Source organism: Panthera onca, chromosome D1, assembly GCF_046562875.1.
Source record: "Panthera onca isolate mPanOnc1 chromosome D1, mPanOnc1 haplotype 2, whole genome shotgun sequence".
Classification (NCBI taxonomy): domain Eukaryota; kingdom Metazoa; phylum Chordata; class Mammalia; order Carnivora; family Felidae; genus Panthera; species Panthera onca.
Genome location: NC_138348.1, coordinates 113,411,132 through 113,423,544, shown reverse-complemented (window position 1 = coordinate 113,423,544; position 12,413 = coordinate 113,411,132). Strand labels below are relative to the sequence as shown.

Sequence of the window (12,413 nt, the reverse complement as noted above, 5' to 3'; positions counted from 1 at the left end):
CTGTGTCTATTGCGATCATCCTGTAGCTTTTACCCTTCTTGTTAATATGTGTCACATTGATTTTCAAATATTGAAGCACTCTTGCATTACTGGAGTAAATCCCATTTGAACATGGTAAGGGATTTTTTTAAGTTGTACTGTCGAATTTGTTTTGCTATTTGAGAATTTTTGCATCTTTGTTCATCAGAGATAGTGGCCTGTAGTTTTATTTATTTTTTTATTTATTGTTTGTTACGTTTTTGTCTGGTTTTGGTGTCAGGGTAATGCTGGCCTCCTAGAATGAATTTGGATGCTTTCCTTCCTCTCTATTTTTTTGAAATACTTTGAGATGAGCAGTCTATTTTTGTTTGTTTTTTTATAATTTTTTATTTGAGTATAGTTGACCTACAATGTTAAGTTAGTTTCAGGTATATACAGCATAGTGATTCAACAGCTCTACACATTACGCTGTGCTCAGCACATGTGCAGCTACATTTGTCACCATGCAGTGCAATCACAATATCATTGACTATGATTCCCTGTGTTGTGCCATTTATTTTCATGAATTATTCCTTCCCTAACTAGAATCCTGTATCTCCTGCCCCCCATTCACCCATTCCGTCCATCCCCTAAATCATCAGTTTGTTCTCTGTGTTTGTGGGGCTGAATCTGCTTTTCGTCTATTCATTTGTTTTTTAGATGCCACATATAAGTGAAATCATACAGTATTTCTGTTTCTCCTACTGACTTATTTCACTTAGCATAATGTGAGAAAAATAGGTATTAACTCTTAGATGTTCGGTAGAATTTACCTGTGAAGCCATGAAGTCCTGGACTTTTGTTGAGAATTTTTTTTTTTAACGTCGGTTTATTTTTGAGAGAGAGCAAGAGCATGAGCAGGGGAGATGCAGAGAGAGAGGGGGACAGAGGATCCAAAGCAGGCTCCAGCCTCTGCGATGACCAGAGAGAGCCTGATGTGGAGCTTGAACTCACACAGAGACACGAGATCATGACTTGAGCCAAAGTCTGTTGCTTAACCCACTGAGCCACCCAGGTGCCCTTGTTAGGAGTTTTTTGATTAATGATTGTGTTTAACTACGAGTAATCTCTCTGTTAGATTTCCTTGTTTGCTTGTCATGTCCACTTGCAAATATCCTTCAAATTTGTTTTCTGTCTTTAGTGCCAGTTTGTTTGTTTGTTTGTTTATTTACCTAAATTCTCCTCTAACTTGTCCCCCTCCTATCTGACCCTTAAATTGGTTGGTTCCTCATTTGTCAGCTGAATAATCTTTGTAAACCCAGTCTCATTCTATCCCTGTCTGCCCTGTTTGAACACTTGCAGTGGTTCATTACCGCCCCGGGTTACAGCAGAAGCTCCGTTGTGTGCATGGCAAGCCCGCTCTGCCTCTCTCTTTCCACCTTTTCTGCGTTGCTACTTTGCTTGCTCACATCTATGCTGCAGTCACACTGTGCTTTTAACTAAGGCATCTCCATGCATTTTTAAAATTTTGTTTTGTACCTTTGCTCTTACTCTGTGTACTTAGTTGTAGTTTCCAAAGTGATGCTAATTCACAGTTTTTAACTGTAATTGGGATAAAAGTTCTGCTTCATAGGAACCATTATGAACTTTCAATGACAAAATATGTTCATCTCTACAAATAATGTTGGTATTTCATACATTTTAAAAATTTCAGCAGGGTCTGAGATCTTGTGGCTATTTTTACATTTTCACAATTATATGCACAACAGGGGTTATTACTTTATTTATTTATTTATTTATTTTTTTTTATTTATTTTTGGGACAGAGAGAGACAGAGCATGAACGGGGGAGGGGCAGAGAGAGAGGGAGACACAGAATCGGAAACAGGCTCCAGGCTCCGAGCCATCAGCCCAGAGCCTGACGCGGGGCTCGAACTCACAGACCGCGAGATCGTGACCTGGCTGAAGTCGGACGCTTAACCGACTGCGCCACCCAGGCGCCCCGAGGGGTTATTACTTTAAACTGGCAAATGATTTTTTTTTTTCTACAGTCAAAACTCTAATTTATGAAGCTGTCATGCTTTTCACGTTTTAGAACATATCCATCCCCCCATCCCCGCCCCTGCTCTCTCTTTTCTTGTGCAGGTTGCAGAGATAACAGAGGAATTAGCTACTCTTCCTAAGAGGGCTCAGCTGGCCGCCGCCTTCATTACCTATCTTTCTGCTGCTCCTGAGGGTCTGAGAAAAACCTGCTTGGAAGAATGGACCAAGTCAGCTTGTCTTGAAAGTTTGTACTTAGTCATTCATGTTTTGAAATTTCAATATACTAAAACTGTATTTTTTGATAAATGAGAAAAATGTTCTGGAAGCTAAAAGAAACCAAATCTTCAGATTTGCTCAATTCTACAATTGTTCTCTGAATTGTTTTGTTACAATGATCTTACATTCCTGAAATGACTCTCTGAAACTGAGAGCGTGGGGTGTTTTTGGTAATGTATGAATGCATTTAAATATTTTAATACATTGATTTTCACAATAATTGCATATCATAAAATGGGATGTAGGAATTCCAACATTCCTTGTGACTGTTGTGGTTTTCACAAATTATTATAGTTGTGAAATGTTTATTAAATATACAAGAAATATAATTTAACTGACTTTCATTCCTTTGTACTTTCTGTTTTAAACTCCTCCCCTGCCACCCTTAGCTTTTGGTGCTAAAGGGGGAGGAATGGATTAAGGATAATTCTGCGACTTTTGTTTTAGTGTATTTTAAATAGTTTTGTTCCCTTTCCTTTGTCAAGTCCATGATCACTGTAGTGAGATATTAATATCTTTTCAGAATTTGATCTAAGGAGATTTCTTTGTACTGAAAGTGAGCAGTTAATTTGGAAAAGTGAAGGCCTACCATCAGATGACCTTTCCATAGAAAATGCTCTTGTGATCTTACAGGTAAGTAATCAATTTTAATTTCTCATTAGAATTATTCCTTTGGAAGCTCGCCCCAGGAAGTGCTTTGTTCAAGTTCTTAGGCTTTCGGGTTTTTTTTCGTAACCTTAAAGTGAAGGTATTTTGGTAATGAAAATCCTCTTAGGATTCAGTTGGTGAATCTATAATTTTTGGTATAATTTACTTTTTACCTTAATAGAAAAGTATAAAGCGGTATTATCTTGATGACAAAAAGTTCTAAATTGAACTCCCTAATTGTAATATAAATAATTTAGGGGTACCCAGTTCACCTGGTTATATAGTTTCCTCATCTACAGTATATGATTTTACATTTTTATTTTGTTTTGCAAAACAAAGTTATACAAAGTGAAGATAAGATAAGTTTTGGGTTATAAGAGATGGTGATATGCATTTTTTGAAAATAATTCTTTCAGATAATGTATATTTCTTTTTTTTTCTTCAATATATGAAATTTATTGTCAAATTGGTTTTCATACAACACCCAGCGCTCATCCCAAAAGGTGCCCTCCTCAATACCCATCACCCACCCTCCGCTCCCTCCCACCCCCCATCAACCCTCAGTTTGTTCTCAGTTTTTAAGAGTCTCTTATGTTTTGGCTCTCTCCCACTCTAACCTCTTTTTTTTTTTTTTTCCCTTCCCCTCCCCCTTTGGTTTCTGTTAAGTTTCTCAGGATCCACATAAGAGTGAAAACATATGGTATCTGTCTTTCTCTGTATGGCTTATTTCACTTAGCATCACACTCTCCAGTTCCATCCACGTTGCTACAAAGGGCCATATTTCATTCTTTCTCATTGCCAGGTAGTACTCCATTGTGTATATAAACCACAATTTCTTTATCCATTCATCAGTTGATGGACATTTAGGCTCTTTCCATAATTTGGCTATTGTCGAGAGTGCTGCTGTAAACATTGGGCTACAAGTGCCCCTATGCGTCAGCATTCCTGGATCCCTAGGGTAAATTCCTAGCAGTGCTACTGCTGGGTCATAGGATAGGTCTATTTTTAATTTTTTGAGGAACCTCCACACTGTTTTCCAGAGAGGCTGCCCCAGTTTGCATTCCCACCAACAGTGCAAGAGGGTTCCCGTTTCTCCACATCCTCTCCAGCATCTATAGTCTCCTGATTTGTTCATTTTGGCCACTCTGACTGGTGTGAGGTGATATCTGAGTGTGGTTTTGATTTGTATTTCCCTGATGAGGAGCGACGTTGAGCATCTTTTCATGTGCCTGTTGGCCCTCCGGATGTCTTCTTTAGAGAAGTGTCTATTCATGTTTTCAGCCCATTTCTTCACTGGGTTATTTGTTTTCCGGATGTGGAGTTTGGTGAGCTCTTTATAGATTTTGGATACTAGCCCTTTGTCTGATATGTCTTTTGCAAATATCTTTTCCCATTCTGTTGGTTGCCGTTTAGTTTTGTTGATTGTTTCCTTTGCTGTGCAGAAGCTTTTTATCTTCATAAGGTGCCAGTAGTTCATTTTTGCTTTTTATTCCCTTGCCTTTGGGGATGTGTCGAGTAAGAGATTGCTACGGCTGAGGTCAGAGAGGTCTTTTCCTGCTTTCTCCTCTAGGGTTTTGATGGTCTCCTGTCTCACATTCAGGTCCTTTATCCATTTTGAGTTTATTTTTTGTGAATGGTGTGAGAAAGTGGTCTAGTTTCAATCTTCTGCATGTTGCTGTCCAGTTCTCCCAGCACCATTTGTTAAAGAGACTGTCTTTTTTCCATTGGATGTTCTTTCCTGCTTTGTCAAAGATTACTTGGCCATATGTTTGTGGGTCTAATTCTGGGTTTTTTATTCTATTCCATTGGTCTATGTGTCTGTTTTTGTGCCAATACCATGCTGTCTTGATGATGACAACTTTGTAGTAGAGGCTAACGTTGGGGATTGTGATGTCTCCTGCTTTGGTCTTCTTCTTCAAAATTACTTTGGCTATTCGGGGCCTTTTGTGGTTCCATATGAATTTTAGGATTGCTTGTTCTAGTTTTGAGAAAAATGCTGGTGCAATTTTGATTGGGATTGCATGGAATGTGTAGATAGCTTTGGGTAGTATTGACATTTTGACAATATTTATTCTTCCAATCCATGAGCAGGGAATGTTTTTCCATTTCTTTATATCTTCTTCAATTTCCTTCATAAGCTTTCTATAGTTTTCAGCATACAGATTTTTTACATCTTTGGTTAGATTTATCCCTAGGTATTTTATGCTTTTTGGTGCAATTGTGAATGGGATCAGTTTCTTTATTTGTCTTTCTGTTGCTTCATTGTTAGTGTATAAGAATGCAACTGATTTCTGTACATTGATTTTGTATCCTGCAACTTTGCTGAATTCATGTATCAGTTCTAGCAGACTTTTTGTGGAGTCTGTCGGATTTCCCATGTATAACATCATGTCATCTGCAAAGTGAAAGCTTGACTTCATCTTTGCCAATTTTGATGCCTTTGATTTCCTTTTGTTGTCTGATTGCTGATGCTAGCACTTCCAATACTATGTTAAACAACAGCGGTGAGAGTGGACATCCCTGTCATGTTCCTGGTCTCAGGGAAAGAGCTCTCAGTTTTTCCCCATGGAGGATGATGTTAGCCGTGGGCTTTTCATAAATGGCTTTTATGATGTTTAAGTATGTTCCTTCTATCCCGACTTTCTCAAGGGTTTTTATTAAGAAAGGGTGCTGAATTTTGTCAAAGGCCTTTTCTGCCTCGATTGACAGGATCATATGGTTCTTCTCTTTTCCGTTATTAATGTGGTGTATCACGTTGATTGATTTGTGAATGTTGAACCAGCCCTGCATCCCAGGAATGAATCCCACTTGATCATGGTGAATAATTCTTTTTATATGCTGTTGAATTCAATTTGCTAGTATCTTATTGAGAATTTTTTCATCCATATTCATCAGGGATATTGGCCTGTAGTTCTCTTTTTTTACTGGGTCTCTGTCTGGTTTAGGAATCAAAGTAACACTGGCTTCATAGAATGAGTCTGGAAGTTTTCCTTCCCTTTCTATTTTTTGGAATAGCTTGAGAAGGATAGGTATTATCTCTGCTTTAAATGTCTGATAGACCTCCCCTGGGAAGCCATCTGGTCCTGGACTCTTATTTGTTGGGAGATGTTTGATAACTGATTCAATTTCTTCGCTGGTTATGGGTCTGTTCAAGCTTTCTATTTCTTCCTGATTGAGTTTTGGAAGCGTGTGGATGTTTAGGAATTTGTCCATTTCTTCCAGGTTGTCTAGTTTGTTGGCATATAATTTTTCATAGTATTCCCTGATAATTTCTTGTATCTCTGAGGGATTGGTTATAATAATTCCATTTTCATTCATGATTTTATCTATTTGGGTCATCTCCCTTTTCTTTTTGAGAAGCCTGGCTAGAGTTTTATCAATTTTGTTTATTTTTTCAAAAAACCAACTCTTGGTTTCGTTGATCTGCTCTCCAGTTTTTTTAGATTCTATATTGTTTATTTCTGCTCTGATCTTTATTATTTCTCTTCTTCTGCTGGGTTTAGGCTGTCTTTACTGCTCTGCTTCTGTTTCCTTTAGGTGTGCTGTTAGATTTTGTATTTGGGATTTTTCTTGTTTCTTGAGATAGGCCTGGATTGCAATGTATTTTCCTCTCAGGACTGCCTTCGCTGCATCCCAAAGCATTTGGATTGTTGAATTTTCATTTTCATCTGTTTCCATATATTTTTTAATTTCTTCTCTAATTGCCTGGTTGACCCACTCATTCTTTAGTAGGGTGTTCTTTAACCTCCATGCTTTTGGAGGTTTTCCAGACTTTTTCCTGTGGTTGATTTCAAGCTTCATCGCATTGTGGTCTGAAAGTATGCATGGTATGATTTCAATTCTTGTATACTTATGAAGGGCTGTTTTGTGACCCATATGTGACCTATCTTGGAGAATGTTCCATGTGCACTCGAGAAGAAAGTATATTCTGTTGCTTTGGGATGCAGAGTTCTAAATATATCTGTCAAGTCCATCTGGTCCAATGTATCATTCAGGGCCCTTGTTTCTTTATTGACCGTGTGTCTAGATGATCTATCCATTGCTGTAAGTGGAGTGTTAAAGTCCCCTGCAATTACCACATTCTTATCAATAAGGTTGCTTATGTTTATGAGTAATTGTTTTATATATTTTGGGGGCTCCCGTATTCGGCGCATAGACATTTATAATTGTTAGCTCTTCCTGATGGATAGACCCTGTAATTATTATATAATGCCCTTCTTCATCTCTTGTTACAGCCTTTAATTTAAAGTCTAGTTTGTCTGATATAAGTATGGCTACTCCAGCTTTCTTTTCGCTTCCAGTAGCATGATAAATAGTTCTCCATCCCCTCACTCTCAATCTGAAGGTGTCCTCAGGTCTAAAATGAGTCTCTTGTAGACAGCAAATAGATGGGTCTTGTTTTTTTATACATTCTGATACCCTGTGTCTTTTGGTTGGCGCATTTAGTCCATTTATATTCAGTGTTATTATAGAAAGATATGGGTTTAGAGTCATTGTGATGTCTATGTTTTATGCTTGTAGCGATGTCTCTGGTACTTTGTCTTACAGGAGCCCCCTTAGGATCTCTTGTAGGGCTGGTTTAGTGGTGATGAATTCCTTCAGTTTTTGTTTGTTTGGGAAGAGCTTTATCTCTCCTTCTATTCTAAATGACAGACTTGCTGGATAAAGGATTCTCGGCTGCATATTTTTTCTGTGCATCACATTGAAGATCTCCTGCCATTTCTTTCTGGCCTGCCAAGTTTCAGAAGAGAGATCAGTCACGAGTCTTATAGGTCTCCCTTTATATGTTAGGGCACGTCTATCCCTCACTGCTTTCAGAATTTTCTCTTTATCCTTGTATTTTTCCAGTTTCAGTACGGTATGTCGTGCAGAGGATCGATTCAAGTTACGTCTGAAGGGAGTTCTCTGTGCCTCTTGGATTTCAATGCCTTTTTCCTTCCTCAGATCAAGGAAGTTCTCAGCTATTATTTCTTCAAGTATACCTTCAGTACCTTTCCTTCTCTCTTCCTCCTCTAGAATACCAATTATACATATATTATTTCTCTTTAGTGCATCACTTAGTTCTTTAATTTTCCCCTCATACTCCTGGATTTTTTTATCTCTCTTTTTCTCAGCTTCCTCTTTTTCCATAATTTTATCTTCTAGTTCACCTATTCTCTCCTCTGCGTCTTCACTCCGAGCCGTGGTCGTTTCCATTTTGTTTTGCAGCTCGTTTATAGCGTTTTTTAGCTCCTCCTGAGTATTCCTCAGTCCCTTGATGTCTGTAGCAATAGATTCTCTGCTGTCCTCTATACTGTTTTCAAGCCCAGCGATTAATTTTATGACTATTATTCTAAATTCACTTTCTGTTATATTGTTTAAATTCTTCTTGATCAGTTCGTTAGCTGTTTTATTTCCTGGAGATTCTTGTGAGGGGAATTCTTCCGTTTGGTCATTTTGGATAGTCCCTGGAGTGGTGCAGACCTGCAGGGCACTTCCCCTGTGCTGTCTTGAGTAACTTGGTTACTTGAGTAACTTGGTGGGCGGGGCTGTAGTCAGACCTGATGTCTGCCCCCTGCCCACCGCTGGGGCCACAGTCAGACTGGTGTGTGCCTTCTCTTCCCCTCTCCTAGGGGTGGGATTCACCATGGGGTGGCGTGGCCCGTCTCGGCTACTTGCACACTGCCAGGCTTGTGGTGCTGGGGATCTGGCGTATTAGCTGGGGTGGATAGACAAGATGCACGGGGACGGGAGGGGCAGGCTTAGCTCGTCCTCCTTCGGAGATCCGCTTTGGGAGGGGCCCTGCGGCACCGGGAGAGAGTCAGACCCCCCGGAGGGATGGATCCGCAGAAGCACAGCGTTGGGTGTTTGCGGGGTGCAAGCAAGTTCCCTGGCAGGAACTGGTTCCCTTTGGAATTTTGGCTGGGGGATGGGCGAGGGAGATGGCGCTGGCGAGCGCTTTTGTTCCCCACCAAACTGAGCTCTGTTGTCTGGGGCTCAACAACTCTCCCTCCCGTTGTCCTCCAGCCCTCCCGTTCTCCGAGCAGAGCTGTTAGCTTATAACCTTCCAGATGTCAAGTCCCGCTTGCTGTTGGAACACTCCGTCCGGCCCCTCCGCTTTTGCAAGCCAGACTCAGGGGCTCTGCTTGGCCGGCGGGCCGCCCCTCTGCCCCAGCTCCCTCCCGCCAGTCCGTGTAGCGCGCACCGCCTCTCCGCCCTTCCTACCCTCTTCCGTGGGCCTCTGGTCTGCGCTGGGCTCTGGAGACTCCATTCTGCTAGTCTTCTGGCAGTTTTCTGGGTTATTTAGGCAGGTGTAGGTGGAATCTAAGTGGTCAGCAGGACGTGGTGAGCCCAGCGTCCTCCTACGCCACCATCTTCCCTTGTCTCCATGTATATTTCTCAATAGTCATTGCTTAAACGTTAAAGTATTACAGCCTTATTAGCATTGAATGTGAAAATCACATTCCAACTAATGTATACAAACTGATAGTTTCTTCAAATGAAGTATGAAGTTTGCCACTAACTTGGTTTACCTTTGTATTAGGTAACAGATGATTGGAAGATACTTTTTCCCCTCAGTGATAGGTTTTTGTCTGTTGTTTCTATTGCAATAGCTTATCCTCTCTAACACCAGTTTTCTCTTTCCTCTCTGCCCACACACTGTTTCCTTATTCTGTAACTCCATAGCCCCAAAGGTAGCATGAACATGAAATGCTCCTTTTTAGGTAACATACTGTAGTATTACAAGATTTGTTTCGTGGACCCAGTATTCCTGGATTATTTTGTTTGGTTAGACCTATTAGTCAGCTGACTTATTTTGGCTCATTATGTGGCCGCCTTCCCAGGGGAGAGTGTGCTGACCACAGATTAAACGGTTGTGACTTTCTCAGAATTTGATTTGGCTTCTTCTCTATTTTTAAAACATTTTCTCTCGTTATATTTACAAATGTGGCACTGTAAATGTGTAGGTAAATAAATTCATTACATTGTGTAACAAGTATGTGCTTTTTATTCTATTCGTTGTTCCTTCTCCAAAGTTTTCTAATGACCTCTTCCTTTGTCAGCAATCCAAGAAGACAGTCTTTTGCAGATTTTAAAAAACACACAGTTTAAGTATTATTCTTTTTTTATTCCATGAGAAGTAAGGGATGAGCATTTAGAAAAAAAGTGTTTGTCACAGTAATTGTTTTTTCCTGATGATAGTAATTGAAAATACTTAGTTTTGGATTCTGAATTATCTTTTATGATGAATCTAGGGAAAATTGTGAAATTAATTTTAATAATAAGCTTAGGTTTACTTTTTATTTAACATTGCCATGTTTCTTGTAGATAGATACAATTATATGAAAAAGCAAAACCATTTGGAAAAATTTGCTAGGTCATTTAGTTATTTTGTTGGGATGGGCTACTACAGTCAACTTTCTGTGTCAGTTGTAAAGTATTCTAGATTTAGAATAAGCTCTTGCATTTAAGGCTGTGAGTGGATAGCACGTGTCTGTGAAATCTTCTCATGTGATATAAGATCGCATAGTTAGAAGATCATGTAAAATGTTCTAAGACCTTCGAGTTTGACCTGAACTGCTTTCTAGCAGCTTGCCCTGACTTCACCTGCTTCACCATAGAATCTTGTGTGCTCTTTATTATAGAATTTTTAGGTTTTGTTTCTTTCTGGGATGTGAAGTCATGAAGGGTAAGGGTATATTTATATCTTACTAATTTCTGCATCCCTCGTATCGTCTTAACATAGTAGTTACTCCCCACGTGGTAGATGAAGGAATGGATGAGTGATTGACAGCTCAACATTTTGGGATCTATTTCACTTTCTTATGTGTAGAATTTACATTTAATTATGGATCACAGACCTAAAATATACCTTAGAGATTTTGTCTAAATCTCTCTGGAGGAATATAAATAAGATTAATTCAAACCTGTAAGTACTCTTTGAAGTTCTAAAGCTTATTTTTGGTCTAAAGACATGATTTTTTGAAATATTATCTTTTTTTTTTTTTTTTTACTGCATCAGATCATTGGTTTGAAATCATGGGTAAGAACTTTTTTTTTAATTTAAAATAATTGTTTTTGTGGTTGGGCAAGATCTCATAGACTTGTGACGCGTTGGCTATGGAATACATAAAATCAGATCTAAAACCAAGCGTAGTATGTAAGAGATGCTTATGGGGCTGTTTTCTAACCACCTCATTTGCCAGGAATAGCACATTTATAAGATGGAGCTGGGTGCCGATCACACAGCAGTGGGCCACCTTGGGAGATCGAGATGCGGTGAGAGTAGTTCATTCTCGGTGCAGGCAGAACCAGGCTGTGTGGTTTAGAGGGACTTTTAAAACAATAGCAAAGCTGTTTTAAAGGCAGTCAGCTCTTCATTATCACCATTTCCTGGCACTTTTGAAAAAGTTTGGTAATGAATGCTGTTCGCCTAGGACAGATAGTCCCCACTCTCTGCCTTCTTGATAAGTCCCCAAAAGAACCTGTGACTTCTTAAGGGACATACCTCAGTTTGAAGTCTTCATTTCACTTGGATTTCTGTTTGTTTTCTTATCCGGACAGCACACAACTGCATTACCTTTTTCAAATATATGTGAACATTTAAGATAAATTAGGCCAGTTGTTATTCAAATCTGATTTACTAGGTAACAATGATTATTACCTCTTAAATTTACCAAAGCTATTAATTTACATATTTACATTTAAATTAATCCTATCTATATAATTGTCTTCCTCTCACCTGCTTAGTGGTATTGTGTGTTCAATGTATTTTCCCTAGTTTCCAGCTTTCTGTTTGGTTCAGGGTATTCTGTAATGAATTTAGTTTTTAGTTCATTAGATCTTAATCTATAAGATACATAATTTTTTTCTTCTAGGATGCTCTGTCTATATAGTATTAACTATATACTGCTTTATAGGAATTAATGTCTGAAACATAACCAATTATATTGCTAATTATTTCAGCAGTACTTTTATGATTAGTTCATACTTCTCTTTTAAGGTCTTTATGGTTTATTTGACCAAAGAATATATAAAGTTTGCGAATAATTTGTGTATTTTAAAAGCCACAAAGAGAGGTGCAGACGGCATCAGGTGGGGACTAGAGGTCTTGCTTGCTGTATCGTTAACACACACACTTCATTACTGTGTAGTAAATAGGACTCTTCTCCATTTACTGTGGTTGCATTTAATTTTCTAATATTCCTGATAGCTATAAATTTATTAATGTAGCCTCTGTGTGCAGCTAAAACTGGCATCTTTATTTCCTCCTTATGGTTGTATATTTATGTTCTCCAAAGCCTGAAAGAAAAACCCCCTCAGTAATTGATGCATAATTTTTAGGCAATTTTTTCCACTTAATGAAAGCTTATAATTTTTTTCTTTTTTTGAAACTAGAGTCGAGTATGCCCATTCCTTATAGACCCTTCTTCTCGAGCTACAGAGTGGTTGAAGACACATTTGAAAGACTCAAGATTGGAAGTTATTAACCAGCAGGTGTGCAGTACT

At 38.9% G+C, this 12,413-nt stretch overlaps 1 protein-coding gene across 5 annotated transcripts in view; it reads left to right on the top strand.

Annotated features, from left to right (window-relative positions):
- DYNC2H1 (dynein cytoplasmic 2 heavy chain 1) overlaps positions 1–12,413 on the top strand; it is a 343,887-nt gene that overhangs the window by 130,228 nt on the left and 201,246 nt on the right. For 3 of the 5 annotated variants that reach the window (XM_078432668.2, XM_078432665.2, XM_078432664.2), the window contains exons 62-65: positions 2,103–2,244; positions 2,800–2,909; positions 10,927–10,947; positions 12,303–12,401. In XM_078432668.2, coding sequence (XP_078288794.2) covers positions 2,103–2,244; positions 2,800–2,909; positions 10,927–10,947; positions 12,303–12,401 — 372 coding nt within the window. The remainder of the gene's footprint in view (positions 1–2,102; positions 2,245–2,799; positions 2,910–10,926; positions 10,948–12,302; positions 12,402–12,413) is intronic. The other 2 variants (XM_078432669.2, XM_078432667.2) reach the window with 1 other exon arrangement.